General features: G+C 43.3%; 2 protein-coding genes across 5 annotated transcripts in view; one reads left to right on the top strand and one right to left on the bottom strand.

Moving 5' to 3' along the window:
• On the top strand, positions 1 to 14,754 carry LOC106588972 (CCN family member 4). Of its 2 annotated transcripts, none has more exons than XM_014178568.3 (5): positions 1 to 280; positions 8,791 to 9,079; positions 10,352 to 10,606; positions 12,245 to 12,438; positions 12,681 to 14,754. In XM_014178568.3, the coding sequence occupies exons 1-5, from the start codon at positions 233 to 235 to the stop codon at positions 12,984 to 12,986; spliced, it is 1,092 nt and encodes a 363-aa protein (XP_014034043.1). In that variant the 5' UTR covers positions 1 to 232; the 3' UTR covers positions 12,987 to 14,754. The 2 variants fall into 2 exon arrangements, with proteins under 2 accessions (XP_014034043.1, XP_082826358.1); XM_082970232.1 differs by lacking the exon at positions 1 to 280 and adding an exon at positions 1,531 to 1,934.
• Positions 13,871 to 25,099, bottom strand: part of LOC106588970 (protein NDRG1) — a 22,580-nt gene continuing 11,351 nt past the window's right edge. For 2 of the 3 annotated variants that reach the window (XM_014178564.2, XM_045709556.2), the window contains 13 exons: positions 22,806 to 22,911; positions 22,329 to 22,449; positions 21,289 to 21,351; positions 20,922 to 20,982; positions 20,396 to 20,482; positions 20,122 to 20,166; positions 19,837 to 19,940; positions 18,022 to 18,084; positions 17,769 to 17,820; positions 17,390 to 17,437; positions 16,801 to 16,836; positions 16,441 to 16,492; positions 13,871 to 15,349 (listed from right to left, as the gene is read on the bottom strand). In XM_014178564.2, coding sequence (XP_014034039.1) covers positions 15,105 to 15,349; positions 16,441 to 16,492; positions 16,801 to 16,836; positions 17,390 to 17,437; positions 17,769 to 17,820; positions 18,022 to 18,084; positions 19,837 to 19,940; positions 20,122 to 20,166; positions 20,396 to 20,482; positions 20,922 to 20,982; positions 21,289 to 21,351; positions 22,329 to 22,449; positions 22,806 to 22,911 — 1,083 coding nt within the window. In that variant the 3' untranslated portion in view covers positions 13,871 to 15,104. Of the gene's footprint in view, positions 15,350 to 16,440; positions 16,493 to 16,800; positions 16,837 to 17,389; positions 17,438 to 17,768; positions 17,821 to 18,021; positions 18,085 to 19,836; positions 19,941 to 20,121; positions 20,167 to 20,395; positions 20,483 to 20,921; positions 20,983 to 21,288; positions 21,352 to 22,328; positions 22,450 to 22,805; positions 22,912 to 23,676; positions 23,832 to 25,099 lie in introns of those variants that run through there. The other variant, XM_014178566.3, reaches the window with a different exon arrangement.

Below are 25,099 nucleotides of genomic sequence, written 5' to 3' on the forward strand. Positions count from 1 at the left end.
GAGAGGGAAAAGTCAGAGCGCTATGCTAGAAAAATGCGGGGCTCGTCCTAAAACCTGACGTCAGCAGGACGAGCTTTAATAACATCTCCAGTCCCAGTCCGAGACAGTGGTCCTCGCGGAGGAGAGGACAACTACAAGAAGCAGAATGCCTGAGACTTGTGCAGCGCAAAATATTTTGGTTTTAGAAAAGGAGTAATTCTGGCTTCAATGAATTTAAAATTCCTAACCAGTGATGAGCTGGCTCCTGGTGTGGATTCTTATAGCAGCTGGGATTCAAAAGGTGAGAAAGTGCCATCATAATTATTTTTATTAACACATGGTTTAAACTTTATTTAGCAAATATATTTCTTTCTGAAGTACCAGACCCGACTCTTATGATTTATTTAGATTTATTGGGCCTAAATCATTTAATGTGCAAATTTCCAGTGGTGGAAAAAGTACCCAATTGTCGTATTTGAGTAAAAGTGAAGATACCTTAATAGAAGATTACTCAAGTAAAAGTGAAAGTCACCCAGTAAAATACTACTTGAGTAAAAGTCTAAAATAATTTGGTTTTAAATATATTTAAGTATCAAAAGTAATTGTAATTGCTCAAATATACTTATGTATGAAAAGTAAAAGTATAAATCATGTCAAATTCCTTATATTAAGCAAACCAGACGGCACAATTTTCATGTTTTTTTTTTAATTGACTTATAGCCAGGGGCACAGTCCAAAACTCAGACATCATTTACAAACGAAAATTGTGTTTAGTGAGTCCGCCAGATCAGAGGCAGTAGGGATAACCAGGGATGTTCTCTTGATAAGTGCGTGAATTTGACTATTTTTATGTCCTGCTAAGCATTCAAAATGTAACAACTACATTTTTGTGCCAGGGAAAATGTATGGAGTTGTTTAGGAATGTAGTGGAGTAAAAATACAAATAATCAGAAATATAAATAATAAAGTACAGATATGCAAAAAAAAAAAAAAGACTTAGGTAGCACTTTAAAGTATTTTTCACTTAAGTACTTTCCACCACTGCTAATTTCCAATTAAGATATAAACATAGTCGCTAACGATGAAAAAGCTATATTGAATATTGAATGGCCTACCAATATGTGATGCCTTAGTCACCTTTAGGCTTCAGAACCAGAGAAGATCATTCTGCAGAATTGACTCTTCTGGTATTGGATCTACTGTGACATTTCGAGTAAAATCACCTGGCATTCCTTTTACACATCCCATTCTTAGTCATACTTTACTGCCACCTTGTGGTTGTGTGGAGTCAGGTTTTGCATTTTACTCCAGATTCCACAAGTTATTGGAAAATACTATTATTTGCATGGCCTCAACAAACAGCAAAGTTTCGGGTTTTTTCTGGTTTAATTGTCCTCATGAAAGATTTTAAAAAACCTCAATAGATTTCAAAAGTTAAAACTGCTCACATCGTCTCTGATTTGCTGGGCTCAAACTTATGTTTTATCACTCACCCTCCATCAAGATAATTGACAATTGATTGATCACTTTTTCAGTCTCAGCACTTTACAGCGTTTTATGATATATGTCTGTTTAAGGTCACAAGGTCAAATAAAGGTCACACAAAGGGTCAAAAGGTTATAACCCTGAACACGTCATGGTATTCACGTTCATCTCAACTCCAATTTCAGCTGTCTAGATATGATGGGGGTTAGGAATGATGCACCTATGCATAAATGTACCTAAACCGACATGCGCAAAGCTTGTCATCTCATTAGAAAACCCAGTTCAACTTCCTGTTATGCCATATGTATATGGATATTATGACATCATTGACTACACCTCTCTACTTTCTCTTCCTTTTTAGGTTAAAGAAGGGAAGCTACATGAAGACAACAAACTGTTAATGTCATGATCAGTTGTTGTTGTGATCCGTGTGGGTTTCATTACCTTGAGAATCACCCATAAAACCAATTGTGAGGCGTAAAGTGATATTTTGTGATTGTGTCCCAAATGGCACCCTATTCCCTATATAGTGAACTACTTTTAACCAGGGCCCATACTGCTCTGCTCAAAAGTAGTACACTATATAGGGAACAGAGTACCATTTGGGACATATTTGTGTTCTCTGATGTTGTTGTGTAATTGACTGAGCCTGATGACAGCTGACTGGGCTTCAGCAGCAGAACCCCCTGGTTACTGGCTCTGTGCTACACCTGTGATTAAGCCTCATTGATCTGTATTAAGCCTCCTATGCACGTCATAAATTTACTATTTATTAACAGAATTCTATTACAAAAACGTAAAGGAAGCTTAAGAGAAAAAATATGACAAACTTATTAGATGATTAAGGGGTCTTTTCTACAATGAATTAATTAGAGATGAATTGTGTGTGTATAATTTACCTGGATTAGAAGCTCTTTGGTTTTTATGATATTTAACATGTTGAGGCTGAAATGTAATTAGAGGTTTAATTAAGCAATAAGGCACCGGGGGTATAGCCAATATACCATGTTTAAAGGTTGTTCTTAAAAAAATAAAGGAGAGCCGCGCACTCTAGGAGCTCAGATGCAAAAATATTTATGTCCAACGTTTCGACAGAAAACTGTCTTCATCAGGGTATAATGACAAACACTGCAGGTTGACTCATTTATATAGTGTCAAAAGACACACAGGTGTCTGTAATCATGGCCGGGTATGGCCTGATATCATTGGTTAATTCTCATATATTTAAACAGCATACAAAAAACAAATGGATAGCGTACGATCATATATACAGTTTGGCTACATAAGCCTACAAACATTTACAATAGCAAAATCACAATAATCACAAGAATGGCTTCAGATCAAAGTCTACATTGAGACCGAAGGGAGCAAGGGTCTTTAAATAAAAGATCCAGGCAGCCTCTCGTTTTAACAATAAATGTCGACGTCACTCCCTCTCCTAGGGAGGGTGACATGTTCGATGCCAATATAACGTAGAGACGAGGTTCCCCTCTCCTAGGGAGGGTGACATGTTCAATGCCAATATAACGTAGAGACGAGGTCACCTCCTCTCCTAGGGAGGGTGACATGTTCGATGCCAATATAACGTAGAGACGAGGTCACCTCCTCTCCTAGGGAGGGTTACATGTTCGATGCCAATATAACGTAGAGACGAGGTCACCTCCTCTCCTAGGGAGGGTGACATGTTCGATGCCAATATAACGTAGAGACGAGGTCACCTCCTCTCCTAGGGAGGGTGACATGTTCGATGCCAATATAACGTAGAGACGAGGTCACCTCCTCTCCTAGGGAGGGTGACATGTTCAATACCAATATAACGTAGAGACGAGGTTCTCCTCTCCTAGGGAGGGTGACATGTTCTATGCCAATATAACGTAGAGACGAGGTCACCTCCTCTCCTAGGGAGGGTGACATGTTCGATGCCAATATAACGTAGAGACGAGGTCACCTCCTCTCCTAGGGAGGGTGACATGTTCGATGCCAATATAACGTAGCGACGAGGTTCTCCTCTCCTAGGGAGGGTGACATGTTCAATGCCAATATAACGCAGAGACGAGGTCACCTCCTCTCCTAGGGAGGGTGACATGTTCGATGCCAATATAACGTAGAGACGAGGTCACCTCCTCTCCTAGGGAGGGTGACATGTTCGATGTCAATATAACGTAGAGACAAGGTTCTCCTCTCCTAGGGAGGGTGACATGTTCGATGCCAATATAACGTAGAGACGAGGTCACCTCCTCTCCTAGGGAGGGTGACATGTTCGATGCCAATATAACGTAGAGACGAGGTCACCTCCTCTCCTAGGGAGGGTGACATGTTCGATGCCAATATAACGTAGAGACGAGGTCACCTCCTCTCCTAGGGAGGGTGACATGTTCTATGCCAATATAACGTAGAGACGAGGTCACCTCCTCTCCTAGGGAGGGTGACATGTTCAATACCAATATAACGTAGAGACGAGGTTCTCCTCTCCTAGGGAGGGTGACATGTTCTATGCCAATATAACGTAGAGACAAGGTCACCTCCTCTCCTAGGGAGGGTGACATGTTCGATGCCAATATAACGTAGAGACGAGGTCACCTCCTCTCCTAGGGAGGGTGACATGTTCGATGCCAATATAACGTAGAGACGAGGTCACCTCCTCTCCTAGGGAGGGTGACATGTTTGATGCCAATATAACGTAGAGACGAGGTCACCTCCTCTCCTAGGGAGGGTGACATGTTCGATGCCAATATAACGTAGAGACGAGGTTCTCCTCTCCTAGGGAGGGTGACATGTTCGATGTCAATATAACGTAGAGACGAGGTCACCTCCTCTCCTAGGGAGGGTGACATGTTCGATGTCAATATAACGTAGAGACGAGGTCACCTCTCCTAGGGAGGGTGACATGTTCAATACCAATATAACGTAGAGACGAGGTTCTCCTCTCCTAGGGAGGGTGACATGTTCTATGCCAATATAACGTAGAGACGAGGTCACCTCCTCTCCTAGGGAGGGTGACATGTTCGATGCCAATATAACGTAGAGACGAGGTCACCTCCTCTCTTAGGGAGGGTGACATGTTCGATGCCAATATAACGTAGAGACGAGGTCACCTCCTCTCCTAGGGAGGGTGACATGTTCGATGCCAATATAACGTAGAGACGAGGTCACCTCCTCTCCTAGGGAGGGTGACATGTTTGATGCCAATATAACGTAGAGACGAGGTCACCTCCTCTCCTAGGGAGGGTGACATGTTCGATGCCAATATAACGTAGAGACGAGGTTCTCCTCTCCTAGGGAGGGTGACATGTTCAATGTCAATATAACGTAGAGACGAGGTCACCTCCTCTCCTAGGGAGGGTGACATGTTCGATGTCAATATAACGTAGAGACGAGGTCACCTCTCCTAGGGAGGGTGACATGTTCGATGCCAATATAACGTAGAGACGAGGTTCTCCTCTCCTAGGGAGGGTGACATGTTCGATGCCAATATAACGTAGAGACGAGGTCACCTCCTCTCCTAGGGAGGGTGACATGTTCGATGCCAATATAACGTAGAGACGAGGTCACCTCCTCTCCTAGGGAGGGTGACATGTTCGATGCCAATATAACGTAGAGACGAGGTCACCTCCTCTCCTAGGGAGGGTGACATGTTCGATGCCAATATAACGTAGAGACGAGGTCACCTCCTCTCTTAGGGAGGGTGACATGTTCAATACCAATATAACGTAGAGACGAGGTTCTCCTCTCCTAGGGAGGGTGACATGTTCTATGCCAATATAACGTAGAGACGAGGTCACCTCCTCTCCTAGGGAGGGTGACATGTTCGATGCCATTATAACGTAGAGACGAGGTCACCTCCTCTCCTAGGGAGGGTGACATGTTCGATGCCAATATAACGTAGAGACGAGGTTCTCCTCTCCTAGGGAGGGTGACATGTTCGATGCCAATATAACGTAGAGACGAGGTCACCTCCTCTCCTAGGGAGGGTGACATGTTCGATGCCAATATAACGTAGAGACGAGGTCACCTCCTCTCCTAGAGAGGGTGACATGTTCGATGCCAATATAACGTAGAGACGAGGTCACCTCCTCTCCTAGGGAGGGTGACATGTTCGATGCCAATATAACGTAGAGACGAGGTCACCTCCTCTCTTAGGGAGGGTGACATGTTCAATACCAATATAACGTAGAGACGAGGTTCTCCTCTCCTAGGGAGGGTGACATGTTCTATGCCAATATAACGTAGAGACGAGGTCACCTCCTCTCCTAGGGAGGGTGACATGTTCGATGCCATTATAACGTAGAGACGAGGTCACCTCCTCTCCTAGGGAGGGTGACATGTTCGATGCCAATATAACGTAGAGACGAGGTTCCCCTCTCCTAGGGAGGGTGACATGTTCTATGCCAATATAACGTAGAGACGAGGTCACCTCCTCTCCTAGGGAGGGTGACATGTTCGATGCCAATATAACGTAGAGACGAGGTCACCTCCTCTCCTAGGGAGGGTGACATGTTCGATGCCAATATAACGTAGAGACGAGGTCACCTCCTCTCCTAGGGAGGGTGACATGTTTGATGCCAATATAACGTAGAGACGAGGTCACCTCCTCTCCTAGGGAGGGTGACATGTTCGATGCCAATATAACGTAGAGACGAGGTTCTCCTCTCCTAGGGAGGGTGACATGTTCGATGTCAATATAACGTAGAGACGAGGTCACCTCCTCTCCTAAGGAGGGTGACATGTTCGATGTCAATATAACGTAGAGACGAGGTTCTCCTCTCCTAGGGAGGGTGACATGTTCGATGCCAATATAACGTAGAGACGAGGTCACCTCCTCTCCTAGGGAGGGTGACATGTTCGATGCCAATATAACGTAGAGACGAGGTCACCTCCTCTCCTAGGGAGGGTGACATGTTCGATGCCAATATAACGTAGAGACGAGGTCACCTCCTCTCCTAGGGAGGGTGACATGTTCAATGCCAATATAACGTAGAGACTAAATCGAGTGGTTTGCTTCCAAAAAGTGGGCCGTAACTTGGTCAGTCGAGTTTTTGCACCTAATGGTGCTACGATGCTCCGAGATACGTAATTTTAATTCGCGCTTTATTTTATCCGCATAATTTTTACCACAAGGATAAGTTATAAGATAAATAACTGCCTTAGTGGAGCACGTGATAACACCTTTGATTGGGATCAGTTTCCCTGTTTGGGGGTGTTTGAAGGATCTACATTTGTAAGTGCCATTGCATTGAGCACAGCCATTACACTTGTAGTTTCCATCCAGTAGGGGCACAAATACACATTGTGCAGGGATATCTTGGGGTGGTAAATCAGAGCTTACCAGTTGATCTCTGAGTTTTCTGTCCTGCGAGAATACGACCAAGGGAAGGTCCGAAAACACATTACCGATACTATCATCGGATCTTAGAATGTGCCAATGTTTGCGAACGATTCCCTTAATTTGTTGAGAGCACTTTGAATAGCGGGTAGTTAGAACGCATGAATGCTAAAGGTTGTTCTTAAGCATGACGCAACACGGACTTCCTGGATACAGCCCTTTCCCTTGGTATATTGGCCATATACCACAAACCCCAAAAGTGCCGTATTGCTATTCTAAACTGGTTACCAACATAATTAGAGAAGTAAAAATAAATGTTTTGTCATACCTGTGGTATACGGTCTGATATCCCACGGCTGTCAACCAATCAGCATTCAGGGCTAAAACCACACAGTTTATAATAGAGAATTCTACCCTGCAGTAACCTGTATGGGAAAGGCAGTGGTTGCTGTTATGAAAGTAACAACAAGAGTTAATATTGTTTTCAATGGGCCGGTTTCCCGGACACAGATTAAGCCTGGTCCTGGACTAAAAAGTGATTTCGATAGAGAATCTCTATTGAGAAAGGCCCAGGCTGGAAACCGGTCTGGGAAACCCGCCCAATATGTTCGGATTCTGAAAAAAGTTCATAAAAAGTGTCTGCTTGTTGAATGTTCAGACATCAGAAATAAGAGTAGTCGCAGCATTTTGGGCCGCAGATGGCATGCAAGGCACAGACAAAATAGAGTGTATGACTTTTTAAATTAGACCATTAGGCGATCTGGCTACTTGATCTGTAATAATGTGTTGTAGAACACTCTGTGTCCTGACTCATACAAGAAAGTCATACTCTCTTCACACTCAGACACTCTGGATCCTAGACTAAGAATCATGTTTGTAGCCAGTCTGAGCCAGCGGACGGGCCAGTTTCCTCAGAAGAGACCCATACACTCTGGATCCTAGACTAAAAGTCATCTTTATAGCCAGTCTGAACCAGTGGACGGGCCAGTTCCCTATGATACAGTCTGGATCTAAGACCAACCGCCATTTGTTTGGTTGTAAAACTCTGCCTGGTGGCTTGTTCAGACAGCATCTGTTTATGAGTGGTTTAAAAATGTTCTGTTTCTGATCTTGGCATGAATATATCGTTTGTACAGGCAATATTCATGGGGTGAAATGTTGGACACCTTTTATTGAACTTGTTTTGTAACTTCAGCTATGAACATACTTTAATTTTTCAAAGAAACAATATGAGAAATAGGCAGAATAATATACAGCCAGAATATTATGTAGACAGGGATCAAATATTTCCTAGAGTAACCAGTGTCATATTGATGAAATCATTTTTTAAAATGTAGCCTTGCCCATGGGACAGGACTACTAACTCAAGACCTGTGGAACGGCAGGTACCCTAGCGGTTAAGAGTGTTGGGCCAGAAACTGAGAGGTTGAATCCCCAAGTTAACTAGGTGTGCTTTTCGGCAAGCAACTTAACTCTAATTGCTCCTGTATGTCGCTCTGGGTAAGCACGTCGCCTAAAGGACTAAAATGTAATTGTCTCTCCGTTACCCTGTAATTCAACATTGCTATAAAGACGGCCTGCAAACCAGTCCTTTAACCCATTCAGGAGGTACAACATTTATCCAGCCCAATAGGGGATTTGGGTCTATTATGTCGTTGGCCGAACGAGAGGGAGTTAGTTAGGACAGGTTGGAAATGAAAAGATTAAGTAGATGAAGTTAATTATGACTTTGTTCCTTGGGGTGAATTAATACTGCTTATGTAACAGATTATTATTCTCCTGTACTGTTGCTACTTCAACCGAGTGCTGAGAAGTGTTTTAAATTGTCCCAGATATGGTAGCCTACGCAGAAAAAAGACATTTGATGCCTTAGGGACATCTGTTCTCTACTTACATGGTTTATTGTGTTACAAGGTCATAGCATTTGACCATACCAAACTAAAATATGTATTATGCATATCAAGAGCGCATAACCCTAACTCCACCTTGTCCCTCTCATCTAGGCCTACTCCCAGACCCAGAATTCCACTGCCATGCTGCCCCTAACAGAACCCACAGACCTGGAGCCATACAACCGGACCCAGTACTGCCACTGGCCCTGTGAGTGCCCCCAGGTCCTCCCCCCCTGCCCCGCAGGAGTGAGCCTGCTCATGGACGGCTGTGACTGCTGCAAGGCCTGCGCCAGGCAGGTGGGGGAGGAGTGCAACGAGGCAGACACCTGTGACTACCATAAGGGACTGTACTGCGACTACAGCTCAGACAAGCCGAGGTACGAAAAAGGAGTGTGTGCATGTAAGTGTCATTCTAACCTACTAAAGACCGTTGTCTTACGTCAAATCGCGTCACTCCTACACCACACTCGTCCCTCAACCGAGTGTAGGTGGAATCAACTCGCTATCTGACGTAAGACAATGACTAAAGACACCAATCATAAGTCACAGTAACACTGATATCATCATGTCCCAACACACTAATTGCACATCTAGTAACATAATCCTTAAAGAAAATGAGAAATGCAATGACAAGTTAACAATCAAAAAGTGAACATGTTTCATAATCATATTTCCTGATGTCATGACATGTTTGTTTTTGTTCAGATATCACTAAAAACAAAAGCTGCTACCTGACCTTGTCATCATTACCACTGTGATGTAAGACTTCTGTCCTGACCTTGTCATCATTACCACTGTGTATCTCTCTGTGATGTAAGACTTCTGTCCTGACCTTGTCATCATTACCACTGTGTATCTCTCTGTGATGTAAGACTTCTGTCCTGACCTTGTCATCATTACCACTGTGATGTAAGACTTCTGTCCTGACCTTGTCATCATTACCACTGTGTATCTCTCCGTGATGTAAGACTTCTGTCCTGACCTTGTCATCATTACCACTGTGTATCTCTCCGTGATGTAAGACTTCTGTCCTGACCTTGTCATCATTACCACTGTGTATCTCTCCGTGATGTAAGACTTCTGTCCTGACCTTGTCATCATTACCACTGTGTATCTCTCCGTGATGTAAGACTTCTGTCCTGACCTTGTCATCATTACCACTGTGTATCTCTCCGTGATGTAAGACTTCTGTCCTGACCTTGTCATCATTACCGCTGTGTATCTCTCCGTGATGTAAGACTTCTGTCCTGACCTTGTCATCATTACCGCTGTGTATCTCTCCGTGATGTAAGACTTCTGTCCTGACCTTGTCATCATTACCGCTGTGTATCTCTCCGTGATGTAAGACTTCTGTCCTGACCTTGTCATCATTACCACTGTGTATCTCTCCGTGATGTAAGACTTCTGTCCTGACCTTGTCATCATTACCACTGTGATGTAAGACTTCTGTCCTGACCTTGTCATCATTACCACTGTGTATCTCTCCGTGATGTAAGACTTCTGTCCTGACCTTGTCATCATTACCACTGTGATGTAAGACTTCTGTCCTGACCTTGTCATCATTACCACTGTGTATCTCTCCGTGATGTAAGACTTCTGTCCTGACCTTGTCATCATTACCACTGTGTACCTCTCCGTGATGTAAGACTTCTGTCCTGACCTTCTTTGCCAGATATGGTTGGCACAGGCTGCGAGCATGATGGTGTGATCTACCGGAATGGGCAGAGCTTCAAGCCCAGCTGTAAATACCAGTGTCTGTGTGTGAACGGGGCCATCGGGTGCGTGACCCTGTGTACGGACTCCCAGCCCCCCCGGGTGTGGTGCCAGAACCCGAGGAGGGTCAAGATCCCCGGACGCTGCTGTGAACAGTGGATCTGTGATGAGCCCAAGAAGGGGAGGAAGACTGCTCCAAGACATGCAGTGGAGGGTAGGACACAGAACCATCAATCAATTAAGGTTAAGGTCATGTTTTATTATGCCATTTGTAAGTATCAGAATACATACATATGGATGTCTTTTGTAAGAGCTCTCAACAATCATTCATTTAATCAGTCAATCAATGGTGGCTGGTGTCACTTTAAATGTGAGGACATGCTCATACTAATGGCTGGAATGGAATGAATGGAACAGTATGATACCATTCCATTCACTTAATTCCAGTCATTACTATAAGCTGTCCTCCCATCACCAGCCTCCACTGCAGTATGCTACAGTTGATATGTATGTATTGAGAATCTTAAAACACTAATAACACAGGAGCATATTGGGTATTCCTTTGTGAATTGTGAAGCAAAATAGTTTGAGGACAGTGCTTCAGTTTAGCTCACAGTGTAGCTCGCTGTTGAAGCAGTATGCTGTGTGGGTTCTTGGAACAGTATCAGTGGTGGACTAAGGTGTGGTTGTAGGTTGTTACTCCATGGAGGACCAGAGGTGCAGCTGTGTAAGAGAAGACCAAACCCTTTTCCTGTACACTCTCACTCTCTCTGTCTCAGTGTTATTTTTGGGTAGTTCAAGTGCTCAGCGATCCTGGCCAGTAATGTGCAAAGCCAAAAGAGAACATGGATTTACAAGAGAATGTTTGTTTTGGTAAAAAATACAAAATAGCAATGAGACCTGTCACCCTTGCACGACTTAACTATCAATCTTGAAGGTAAAAGCACTTCTCATTGCAACAAGCTATTCGGTCCAGTTTTGATGAATAATTATATCACTGCCCATATTCAATTGTTATTATTCTCTGTCTCGCTCTCTTTATCTGTGTATCTTTCTCTCTCTCTTTGTATCTCTCTCTCTCTCTATGTATGTATCTCTCTCTCTATGTATGTATCTCTCTCTCTATGTCTATGTATGTATCTCTGTCTATGTATCTCTCTCTCTATGCATCTCTCTATGCATGTATCTATCTCTCTATCGATGTATCTCTCTGTCTATGCATCTATCTCTCTGTCTATGCATCTATCTCTCTGTCTATCTATGCATCACTCTGTCTATCTATGCATCTCTCACACGCTCTCTCTGTATCTCTCTTTCTCCATGTATCTCTCTATCTATGCATCTCTATCTATGCATCTCTCTCTCTCCATGTATCTCTCTCTCTCTCTCTCTCTCTCTCTCCATGTATCTCTCTCTCTCTCTCCATGTATCTCTCTCTCTTGCTCTCTCTCTATCTAGCTACATATCTCTCTCTCAATTCAATTTGCTTTATTGGCATAACATAAGCTTACTTTGGAGATTTACAATATTAACATAATTAAAATAATACTAATCAATATTGTCAACAATAATCAAGAGTAAAAATGACCAAACATTGAACAATAACAATGGCATAGAGGACATGTGCAGGTTGGTTGGTCTGTCAGACACTGTCCCTCCTCTCTCTCAATTCAATTTCAATTTCAATTTAAGGGCTTTATTGGCATTGGAAACATATCTTAACATTGCCAAAACAAGTGAAGTTGATAATAAACAAAAGTTAAATGAACAATAAAAATTTACAGTAAACATTACACTCACAAAAGTCTCTGTCTGTCTGTCTGTCTGTCTGTCTGTCTCTTTGTTGACATAGCTCTTCCTGCTGAGGCTCAGGGCCGGAGTAGGAACTGTGTGATCCAGACCACCTCCTGGAGTATCTGTTCTAAGACGTGTGGTCGAGGTCTGTCACTGCGCGTCTCCAACGCCAACGAGAGGTGTGAGATGGTGAAAGAGTCCCGCCTCTGCAACATACGGCCCTGTGGGGTGGACATCACCAAGCACATCAAGGTACATGTACTGACGTGCACAGGCACACTTGCACGCTCAAATATGCACGCACACGTGGACACAGACACACATATGCATGCATAGACGCACATGCATTGCATAGAGGTCAAATGTTTGTTCACGATATCTATATTGAAGAGTTCACCTAAACAAATACAACATTCCCAATATTATAGGAACATTACAAAGCATTGATTCAATCATTCAACTTGTTCTCTTTCTCTCTCTCTTATCGCTCTCAGCCAGGGAAGAAGTGTCTGAACATCTACAGAGAAGAACAGCCAAAAAACTTCACAATCTCGGGCTGTGTCAGTAAGCAGCCTTACTGGCCTAAATACTGTGGGGTGTGCATGGCCACAGACGATCGCTGCTGCATTCCCTACAAGTCCAAGACCATCGACGTGGAGTTTGTGTGTTCCAACGGGGCAGTGTTCACATGGCAGGTCATGTGGATCAACGCCTGCTTCTGTAACCTCAGCTGCAGGAACCCCAACAACATCTTCGCCGAGCTGGAGAATTACTATGGTTACCCTGAGATCGTGAACTGAGACATTTCAATAATTAGCCGTAAGCTTAATAAGGGCTCTATTCAGTCTGGATCGCTGAAGCGTTACAGATTGCACGATATAAATGTAAAGGTAATTTTTGATTGACCCAACATATGCAGTGTTAACCGTGAATGCAGACTTCGCTAACACGAGAACATTGTCTTTAAATTTCAATCACACCGTAACACTGAACTTAGGTGATACGGAGTAGAGCCCTAAACTTCCATCTACCTACATTTTGATCTTCTTTTCCCTTCCTCAAACGTTTTGTTTTGTCAGAACTTCAGATTTTTGTTGTTTGTATACATAAAGGCAAGTATTCAATCCGAGGCGCGTTATAGTGCAGAGCACCAGACAGTCCGCCGTTTGAAGGCATTTTCCCGGTGTCCGGGGAGATGGCATTCATGGTAAATGCTCTGATTGTCAGCTCAAGCCTAAATTACCTTCAGTCTGTTATAGTGTGCTGCGCTATATCTTGCATTGGATTGAGTCCATTGGACATAGTATTTTTCTTATAAGGGGATATTTAAACTTGAGGATTTTTTTCAGCATAGCTTTACGGTCTGTATAGGGTTGCTTTGGGAATGAGTGTGAAATATTTTAGTTTTAATTTATTCAATACTAAATGATTGAAAAAAATGTTGCCATACAGGTATTTCTTTGAAAGTCACAGTGACAAGTTTCACGAAATCTCGTCCACACTCATGTAAAGATTGGTTTGATCACGTGGCTCTGAATTGAATAATGAGTAAGAGACGGCGTGAGATGCTACTATAGAATGCATGTACTATATATAGTTAAATAGCCGTCTGTGGAAGTGTGGTGTCATTCTTACAAGGTCACATTCTACTTATGATCATTGCAGTAATCACAACACCAGGACAAAAAGTTATAGGTTTTTATTTATTAAATAAATACAAAACTGTTATGCCATATTTAATGCTTCTCATCTACAGCATTAGGCAGTTGTGCATCTTTACAAAGCGATGTAGGCCTGTATTCTACAAAGCCGGCAAGTGTTGCTGTAGTGCAAGTAAGAGTGGGAGGGTTTTTGATACGTCCTACAGATAACTATCCTCATATTACATTATGTGGATCTATCAGCTTGATTCTCTCAAATCCATCACAAGAAAATAACTTTAATAAATCAGAGAAGGTTTCCATGGCACATCTTTGTTCTGCCATGCTTGATTGCATAGAGAACATTTACATACACAAAAAAAATATCCAAAATAAAAACTTTTGCCTGAAGCCATGATCTGTTAATAAAGCAATAGGATGCAAAGCTGTTCGATTTAGTTTGTTGTTTGATTAATGAAAAGAATAGCGTATTTTGGAATGTTCTAGAATAGAACAGTTACAATTGTTTGATTCCACAGAGTTGACAGATACAGAACATCCAGGAGACTGTTAACTCAAAATGATTGGACAACATAAAACAGAGGAATGGTTACAGGAATGTGTTGTATACACGATACATTTCCGATTCCCTCCTTCCCACTGTTTCAAAGACGAATATCAATTTGAGCAAAAAAACTTGATCCACTTGCCTCCCTATTCTTTCTCCACATCTAGGCCTAACACTGTCTATCCTATATCACACAGAACATGAATTATAACACTGAAAAGTTAATGAACAATAACAATGAGAACAGAAAAAAAACTCATTTACAGTCAGGTATGTATTGAAGAAAACTGTGTCAGATATGATAAAACACTACAAAACAAACAAAAAAATCCTAATGAGATAAAAAAAAAAAAAGAAAAAGGTACAAACTGGTGTACTAGGTACTCGCTCTGCAGCAACAGCTTTCTCCCACATTCTCTGTTGCGGTGTCGCTCAGCTGCGTTGCCCCTAACACCTAGATATTCCACCGGACTCTGCAGATGGGAAAGGATCCGTTTATTTCTATTCCTCTATAGAATTTATTTTATTATTCAGTAGTATATACTTGCATATCTTTACAAAAACAACTCTTTGCATAGAGAAAACATTCTCCAATTGGGGGTATCCCAATTGCATTGAATGGAATCCTGTGTGTGTGTGTGTGTGAACGGTTAGTGGCAGCGCAGCAGGAACCAGGGGGCAGGAGGTTAAAGGTTGAGGGTAAGGGTCATCTAGCAGGACACTTCAGTGGACTTGAGAGCGGCGCTGCTGTTTGCTGTGCCTTCCATACTGTCTGTGTGGGAGCGGCCACGCTTCTCGTTGGTGTGTGACCGGCTTCGGTTTCCCTCGTTGGTGTGTGACCGGCTTCGGTTTCCCTCGTTGGTGTGAGACCGGCTCCTGTTGCCTTCCATGGAGTGGATGCTGGATCCGGACGCCGTGCGAGAGCGGACCAGTCTGGTCATGCTGGCAGCAGGCACTGAGGGAAGGAGGAAGAGGAGAGAAGGAGGAAAAGGAGGCAGGGGGAATAGGAGGAGGAAAAGGGCCCATAGGAGGAGGTGGAGGAAGCAGGGGGAATAGGAGGAGGAAAAGGGCCCATAGGAGGTGGAGGAAGCAGGGGGAATAGGAGGAGGAAAAGGGCCCATAGGAGGTGGAGGAAGCAGGGTGAATAGGAGGAGGAAAAGGGCCCATAGGAGGTGGTGGAGGAGGCAGGGGGAATAGGAGGAGGAAAAGGGCCCATAGGAGGAGGTGGAGGAGGCAGGGGGAATAGGAGGAGGAAAAGGGCCCATAGGAGGTGGTGGAGGAGGCAGGGGGAATAGGAGGAGGAAAAGGGCCCATAGGAGGTGGTGGAGGAGGCAGGGGGAATAGGAGGAGGAAAAGGGCCCATAGGAGGAGGTGGAGGAGGCAGGGGGAATAGGAGGAGGAAAAGGGCCCATAGGAGGAGGTGGAGGAGGCAGGGGGAATAGGAGGAGGAAAAGGGCCCATAGGAGGAGGTGGAGGAGGCAGGGGGAATAGGAGGAGGAAAAGGGCCCATAGGAGGAGGTGGAGGAGGCAGGGGGAATAGGAGGAGGAAAAGGGCCCATAGGAGGTGGTGGAGGAGGCAGGGGGAATAGGAGGAGGAAAAGGGCCCATAGGAGGTGGAGGAAGCAGGGGGAATAGGAGGAGGAAAAGGGCCCATAGGAGGTGGAGGAAGCAGGGGGAATAGGAGGAGGAAAAGGGCCCATAGGAGGTGGAGGAAGCAGGGGGAATAGGAGGAGAGACAAGGTTAATGATCCATTCACACTCCTGTGTCCATGGTCAGCTGAACTCCTATTGAGGGCATTATGTAATATATTATATTTAATCATTATAGAACAGGTAACAGACTTCCTGTTGTCTAAATGTGTAATCTGAAGGTGAAGTTACTAATCTCATCTCCTAGTTCTAGACAATGTCATTCTTACAGGTTGTCGTGAAGACCCATATTAGTTGGCAGCAACAAATAGGGTAACAGGCTTTTATATTTCTACATACCTAATGTTAATATAATTACTGGTCAGCGTTGGTTACACAGAGAGAGTGTGTACTTACTGTAGCCCATTCCCTGAATGAAGTACTTGAAGGCCTCTGTCAGCTTTGCAGGCTGTCGAGAGAGCAAATGAGAAAGTTAGGCATTTTTCCCCCTGTTATTATCCACATAATGACATATCAACTGACAGATTCATGGCATATCCTACAGACTCTGTGATAATGAGAGGCATATGTATGACAGCTGTTGCAGCAGAAGGTGCTGAGCTGGGTATAAACTCTCCAGCCTGACATCCGTGCCTCATTGCTACTGTCACTAATGCTCTTAAGTGAAGCTGCCCTGTATTAGCCCCCTAACTGTTATCCCTTGGCCACCCCAATCCGCCCGGCCTCCGTGAACATGTTAACAAGCTAGAAACACACCTGGTCAACCATGGGCAGGCCTCCACAATCAGCCATCTGGATGGAGGAGGGGAGAAAAGAAAGAGGCTGAGTTTGGAGTCAGTTAACACCTCATGGGGTGCGTCATTCAAGAGAGCAGAGTTAAGGTAGCACGTTATCAGCGGGACGACAGTCAACCACCATAACTCTTCATTACACAAGACAACCTCCCATTTAATATTTAACACTGTCTCAGCAAACACCACGTGTCCATTAACATTAACAACACGTGTCCAGGTAAGCCTAAGTAGGTCAGACAGGAAGAATTGTGATATGGGTCGTGTTCATCAGGAACCAAACAGAGGTAAACAAACAAACAGTGAGGCCTCTAGCTGGACTTCGTGCAATAAATAATGCACATTTTTGTTTTCTGTTGCGAAACGTTTTATATTACATGCCTAATGAACAGGACCCTGGAGGCTGGGTACAGCAGCAGTAGCCTCAGCCTGTGGCAAGGCTAGCAAATCAGTCACCAGGTCATTACTGAGCTACTGGAAACTTATCAGTGATTGCCTTTCCATGATCAGATCTGTTATGAGCAGCAGGAGGGAGATTGTTGGGGGCCACTCACCTTCAGCAGTGTGGTCTTTGTCGGGTCCAGCTTAGTATTGCACTCCACCTGTGGACGCAAAGTACAGAGTCTAATTTATCTACTAAATATCATTCATTTACCATAGTAGAGAAATAAATAGGTTGTCAAATTAAAGGAATTGGGGGAGTAACATTTCATTGCTAGAATTGTTTTAGTTGTGTTTGACTTCTTTCCCATGTTTGAATCATAAACCACATGTTTAACCTTCCATTGTTAATCTTAAAAATCTCCTGTTAAATTAGGTGAATGTTCAACGCATCAACACATGTTCCTAGGGACCGGGAATGAGGACCAGAGGCATTATCGTTAATGATTTGTTTATGACATTTAGGATTACAGAGTGTGTACTTGAACTTACCACAGCGTCAACGGCCGGAGAGCTATCTCCTACCACCAACAGAGAAGGACACCTGAGAGCAATAACAGGAATTGGAACAAATTTCAACCTGTTGGGTTAGAGGATTACAAGGCCAAGAGTTTCCTCGACTATGTGACCAATTGACCAGGCTATAACTAGTGCCCAGAGTTTCCAGGTCAGGGAAAACTCAGGGCTCTAGCAATATGCCATGTGAGGTGATTGAGGTATGGTGAAAGTCAGGTTTGGAACTCACGTCAGGGTTCTGACGGTGACTTTTCCACCAGGAATGGGCCTCTCAATCTCCAGATCACGCCGGCTGTGATGGGAAAAGGTGGGATATCAGTGAGGCACAAAATTAACATACTTACATATATAATAAATATAGTATTAAACACATGAGACATTGAATACATTAGAAATACATAGATAATATATGTTCATAGGCAGTGTTCAGTGTACTCTGGAGGACTTTGAAGACTTGAGTATGTATATGAAATATACACTGAACAAAAATATAAAAACGCAACATGTAAAGTGTTGATCCCATGTTTAATGAGCTGTCACACAACACAATGCCACAGATGTCTCAAGTTGAGGGAGTGTGCAATTGGCATGCTGACTGCAGGAATGTCCACCAGAGCGGTTGCCAGAGAATTTAATGTTAATTTCTCTACCATAAGCCGCTTCCAACATAATTTTAGAGAAATTGGCAGTAGGTCCAACCTTCCTCACAAACACAGACCACGTGTAACCACACTAGGCCAGGACCTCCACATCCAGCTTCTTCACCTGCAGGATCGTCTGAAACCAGCCACCCATACAGCTGATCACAACTTTGCACAACTGAAGAACTTCTGCACAAACTGTCAGAAACCTTCAAGGAAGCGCATCTGCTTGCTCGTTGTCCTCACCAGGGTCTTGACCTGACTGCAGTTCGGCGTCATAACCGACTTCAGAGGGCAAATGCTCACCTTTGATGGCCACTGGTACGCTGGAGAAGTGCGCTCTTCACGGATAAATCCCAGTTTCAACTATACTGGGCAGATGGCAGACATGGTGTATGGCGTCGTGTGGGCGAGTGGTTTAATGTCAACGTTGTGAACAGAGTCCCCCCTGGTGGCGGTGGGGTTATGGTATGAGCAGGCATAAGATACAGACAACAAACACAATAGCATTTTATTGATGGCCATTTGAATGCACATAGATACCGTGACAAGTTCCTCAGGCCCGTTGTCATGCCATTCATTGGCCGCCATATCCTCATGTTTCAGCATGATAATGCACGGCCACATGTCGTAAGAATTTGTACATAATTCTTGGAGCTGAAAATGTCCCAGTTCTTCCGTGGCCTGCATACTCACCTGACATGTCACCCATTGAGTTGTGTGGGCATGGCTGGGTATCAGCACAGTGAGACTGAGTCCCCACAGAGCCGGGTGTTTTGGTGCGGTGGGATGCTCTGGTTCGAAGTGTACGACAGTGTGTTCCACTTCCCGTCAACATCCAGCAAAATCCCACAGCCATTTAAGAGAAGTGGGACATCATTCCACATGCCACAATCAACAGCCCAATCAACTAACTCTATGTGAAGGAGATGTGCCACGCTGCATGACGCAAATGATGGTCACACCAGATACTGACTGGTTTTCTGATCCACACCCCTACTTTTTCTTTAAGTTATCTGTGACCAACATATCTGTATTCCCAGTCATGTGAAATCCATTGATTAGGGCCTAAAACATTTCAATTGACCGACTTCATTATATGAACTGTAACTCAGTAAAATCTTTGTAATTGGTGCCTTTTGCTTTTCTATTATGTTGATGAGTAGTCAACGTATGCTCTTGTTATTTGTCAGCAATAAGGCTTGAGGAGGTGTGGTATATGGCCAATATACCACGGCTAAGGCCTGTTCATTCGCACGACGCAACGCTGAGTGCCTGGACACAGCCCTTAGCCGTGGTATATTGGCAATATACCACAAACCCCAGAGGTGCATTATTGTTATTATAAACTGGCTTACAAAATAATTAGAGCAGTAAAAATAAATGTTTTGTAGTTTATTTACCTGTTGTAAGCTTTAACAAAGTGTTGAAGGTTGTACTGGTTCATGTCATTCATGATGTGATGGCGATAGGTGGCAATAAGGTCATGGTTGTTGGAGATTTCCTCCTACAGAGACAAAAATAAACACCTCATAGTCTGTGATCTAGTGACACAGTACTGAACATTCTAAGTCAGCTGTGAACTGTCTTACATCCATGTAGCCGACAATTAGAATAGATTCAGTGGGATTATGTTGACGTGATTTGCAGTTTCAATCACTGTCTCTATCTGGGGGCTCACTGCTTACCTTTCCGAAGAGATGGCCGATGAGCATGTCAGGCAAAGGAGTGACCTGAAAAGAGATTCAAAAGCAGATTTATATCACAGCAACGATCAATCATATGCTGTATACACATACATAGTTATGTGGTGCTTTGTTGAAATGGGTAGAGAATGTCCCTAGCTGATTGGGCGGGTGGGACTTTGTGATTTTGTTGACAATGTAAAAACGGCTTTATAAATCAAAGTTGATTGATTGTTGTGGATCTGTGGTTGTGTGGACTTCAGGAGATGTATAGTACCTTGTTTGCAGCCCAGTCCATCCACCCCTCAGCACAGGGGTTGATATTAATCAGAACCAGGCCTTCCACCAACATGGGGTAGTCCAGCTAAAAACAGAAACAAACATTCGGTCACTGACTTCTTAATGGTGAAAATATTTTTAATAGTACTCGTTGAAACTTCAAAGGGGTCGATGTTATTCCCTATACTCATTGAAACCTCAACGTTTCATAACAGAGAGGTCAGATGTGGGTCAGTTAGGAGTTAAAACATCCTTTGTGTTCCTCCATTGCTGGGTATCAGCACAGTGAGACAGTCCCCACAGAGCCGGCTGTTTTGGTGCGGAGCCAGTCTAGAACATTCCACAGACTCTCAGCAGCAGGCTAAAGCAATAAGCACGAGTGAACAGCCAAAATCAGCACAGCATCACTGGAAACATTGGTCTTAGTTCTAATCCCGGTTTGATTAAAAAAAACTCTTCATAATGAAGCAAACTTAAGCATGATTGAAAGGGGAAATAAGGAGGGAGGAGGACATCAAACTCACAGCGAATCTTGCAAGGATGTAGGCTCCAGCTCCGACGGCCATTCCAATGACGCTCTTCAGACTGTGATTAACAAAGAATATTATCAGAATCTCTTTTTTGATCCAAAATGGATGCAGGTCTAATACACTATGGTCTGTATTCATAAAGCATCTCAGAGTAGGAGTGCAGATCTAGGATCAGTCTTATTCATCATGATCTACAGTGCAAAACAGCAGTTCTAATCTGAGACGCTTTATGAATATGAATCCTGAACGGTCAGATGTGTAAATCCTATGGACTGGGTTCAAATGCATGAGGAGAAATGCATTGCATAATGAAATTATCTGATCAATTTCAAAATCGTATAAAGTCCATCTTTGGACTTACCCAAAATGCTTGAGGACCAGGGGGAGAGACTCAGACAGCAGATCCATGGAGGGGTACTCGTACCTGGAGAGAAAACAACAACCGTCAGGGGTAAAGTACTTCAATTATCAACACTTTACAATGCATCTTATCACAGCCCTCCATCTCTCTATTCCATCAATGGCCTTATACTGGATTCTGCTATCTGTTTTTCACTTTGAATATCTCTCCTATTCAAGTGAAGTGTCAAAGCATTCAGGTAAAAACAAGCAGTGTAAACCAAGCTAATGATTTATTAAGAGAGTGTAAATGTGCCACAAAAGTAATCTAGATCAACAACAAAGAACTTTGATGGGGGGGCACAAATAATCTGAAGTCGTCATGCGGGGCTGCAGTTGCTCGCAGGCCTGCGTCATTTTTTTTACATTTTAGAGTTAATGTTGTGCAATTCACATTTTTCCATGGTGTTTAGAGAAAATGTTGCTGTTTTAAAGCAAGTTTGCTGCAATTCTACACATTTTAGCATGGGGGCGCAGAGAAGATTTTGCAATTTTATAACTAATTTCATGCAATTCTAAAAATGAGAGAAATGTTTGCAGTTGTTAATATATCTGACTGAGACTGTATAAGAAAATCAAATGGGGCCCCACGGCCGGGAATTCGACCATAATAACAAGTTTAGATAGCTGGCCGCAAAACTAACTTAAGAATCTAAAAACGTACAACCAAATTTAGAAATTTCACCTTGTGTACTCTACTATTCTAACTCACAACAGTAAGTTGAGACCCCGACTGAGTAAAAAAATAATATAATAATAATAATAATAATAATAATAATAATTCATCTGGGGATTTTCAAAAGGAAGCATGGGGCCGCCAGTTGCCCTTCCCTGATCTAGATTCTCTGGCAAACAAGACAGGCAGGCTGACCTACATTTGGTGCTAAGGTGAGGTGTGGCGTGGCCTAGGGTGGTTTAACGGTGGGTTCAATTCAGGTCCATTCTCTCCTCTATATTTCCCCTCAGTACTATCCAATCATGATGCTAGGCGACTGGACTCACCCGGTAGAGAAGGTGTTGGCCCCCTCGTGCTGTCCAGGGGCATCGACATGGCACACAGCAAAGTGCTGCATGATCTCCTGCATGTCCTCATGCTGGAACATGGAGTCAAAGCACGTCTTGTCTGAAACAACATGGAGGGCAGGTACAAGATGTTAGTGATGAGGTCTCACATGATTTGTAGATGTCAGATGTCGAACACGGTGACCATTGAGTGTTTCTTCTCAACATTAGATAATGCTAATGATTAGATAAATCTTTTCCATTTACCATTATTTAGCCAATAAAGAGAACCAATTCTCTCCTACAACAATTGACTCAAGCTAAGTAAATGAACTGTCGTTGACCAGCCGTTACAGTCAACAAACAGACGTTCTCATTCACGCTGAAGGCAGTAAAACCAAAGTGCATGGGAGCTTTAGACTCACATTGGGGGGTGACATTAAATATTATGGGATGAATTAAACGTATGGGGCTTACGGTTCAGTCCAATGTCATGGAAGGTGAGGATGACGGGGCGGTCTCCTTTGGGCACCCCTTTCATGGTGCAGTGGATCCTTCCATGGGGAGTCTCTACATCGTGCTCCTAAAGATGGAATAAACCACGGTTAGCAAATAGGGGTACCACAGAACTCAGTCAACTTTCTGAGAAAATATTATCCATAGCAAAAATAAACATTATTGAAGAACTCTACCCGACCTGGACAAGGTAAACCCTAAGCGAAACAGAGTTGAACTGCACCAAGGTATCCATGCTTAGCAGAGAATGGTATTCCAGAACACTGTTCAAACGCACCAATACAGCCTATAGCTCATGTGAGCCCTGAAGATAGCAGTGTAGAGAAAACTTTATTTATTTTTTACTTTGATCTGCATGTGTTTTTTTTCTCCAATACTCAACACATTGTAATCAGAATACATCCACTGACTTTAAGTCCTTCTGAATAAGAGCAAACGCTAAATAACCAAAATGTAAATGCTTCATCAGTAAGAGCCATTCAAAACAAAAACACATGTATCCAACCTTCTGTGAATCAGACCATTGGCTCATGAAAAATAAGTTAGCCTTTCTGCATTTCAGTATGTTCCGTTTCTCGAGGAGTCGTCAGCCAGAGCGTGTGGCAATAATGCTTCAAATAATCAACAATATTTAATCTCACATCATGATTTCTGACAGATGCATATTACTTCAAAGGGACCATTAATCCACAATACTTCTCAGTGTGAGATTTTCTCTTCATTTCAATCCCACAAAGGTAAAAACAGACAAAAAGCTACAGAAGGTAAACAAGCCCAAGACTATCCAGCAAAGCACACTCAACTATAGACAGAGAGACCCAATAGTACTCACAGAGGTTTCAATCTCAGCCATAACACACTCCATGTCCGAATCCCCCTCAAGAACCATGTTTCCTAATGCCTTTTTGGTCACTCGTAAGGAGTAGTGAACTGTGAACGGATGTAGTGCTCTGAGCTATAGATCGAATTGGTGGTAAGCTTCTGTAAAGGTGCTTATGAGGGGACTTGCCTGAGGGTTGTGTTTTATACCCCTGGTACTTACTACTCTGCATAAGACCTGGCCTCCCATGGTGCTTTGCACGGTGGTCAAAACAAGCTAATTCTAGCTGAAGAGATCCTTAAATTGGATCAGCACAATGTCAGACAGTGGGGCAGCATGGGATATTTAGTGAAGAGTAGTGCAAAGTGAAGAGTAAGCAAGCCATCAGATCAATGGGAATATACAAGAGCAATGATTAACCTTTAACCCCCTTTGTCAAAATATCCTAATTTGTCAACACATCAGGCAGTCAAGAAAGTGACAAAATAGCACTGGCAACACTAGCAATATAATGAATTATTACTTTTCATAAGCATGTCCGAAGACTTTATAGTGTATAAACTCATAGTATGTTAAGTCTCTATGTGGTAATGTTTTAATAGATTGAAAATGACTAACTCAGGATCGTTATGAGATACATATCTTGTCTTACTGGTCTTTCACAATAATCTGGGATAACAATCCACCATTATCAATGAGGGAGAATCATCTTTATACTACTACTCCAAAAGATAAGATAAGAGACTATTGGCCCCTAGGGGGAATTTTGTTTGCGGCATTGTGTAAAGGTTCAACTTCATAGGTGGCCGGTAGCCTAGTGGTTAAGAATGGTGGGGCCAGTAACCGAAAGGTCTCTGGTTTGAATCCCTGAGCCAACTAGGTGAAAGATCTGTGCCATCAAGCAAGGCACGTAACTCTAATTGCTCCTGAAAGTCACTCTGGGTAAATTACTTTATGTCATAAACCCCATACACTGACCAAAACAACTCTTACAAGAAAGGTAGTTAGAGCCAGTTTGAGACCCTTAGGAGGGAGGTTAGGTATAGTATAGAAGGTCAGGGGCAAAGTCAAGACCCTAATGGCACGTCTATTGCATAGCTTTTGACCAGATTTCTAGGGGCCCTGGTCCAAAGTAATACACCACATCAGGAATAGGGTGTCATTTGGAATGTATTAAGCGTCAATTACATAGCTGAATCCAGTTCAACCAAGGCTTCCCTCCAGTAAGAACATTCACATAACCTGTTTACATGACTGAGGTAAACAACTGACGGCAGTGCCACCTAGGTAGCCAGGGCTAAATTAGCGGCTGTTTGATGCAGACACATGCAGAGCTAATCCCAGACGAGGCCGGGGGAGAGGATGAAGGAGGAGGAGGGATACGTGTGGACCTAGTGTGTATGAAGGCAGCCTCGGAACGGGACAGATGGATGAA

Source organism: Salmo salar, chromosome 27 (assembly GCF_965601325.2).
Source record: "Salmo salar chromosome 27, fSalSal1, whole genome shotgun sequence".
In the NCBI taxonomy this organism is placed as follows: Eukaryota; Metazoa; Chordata; class Actinopteri; order Salmoniformes; family Salmonidae; genus Salmo; species Salmo salar.

Excerpts from the sequence above, each read along its gene's own strand:
- LOC106588972 (XM_014178568.3), top strand. The coding sequence starts at position 233 with ATGAGCTGGCTCCTGGTGTGGATTCTTATAGCAGCTGGGATTCAAAAG. Across the intron at positions 281-8,790 it reads TAGCAGCTGGGATTCAAAAG|GCCTACTCCCAGACCCAGAA; the intron begins GTGAGAAAGTGC and ends CCTCTCATCTAG. Across the intron at positions 12,439-12,680 it reads ACATCACCAAGCACATCAAG|CCAGGGAAGAAGTGTCTGAA; the intron begins GTACATGTACTG and ends TATCGCTCTCAG.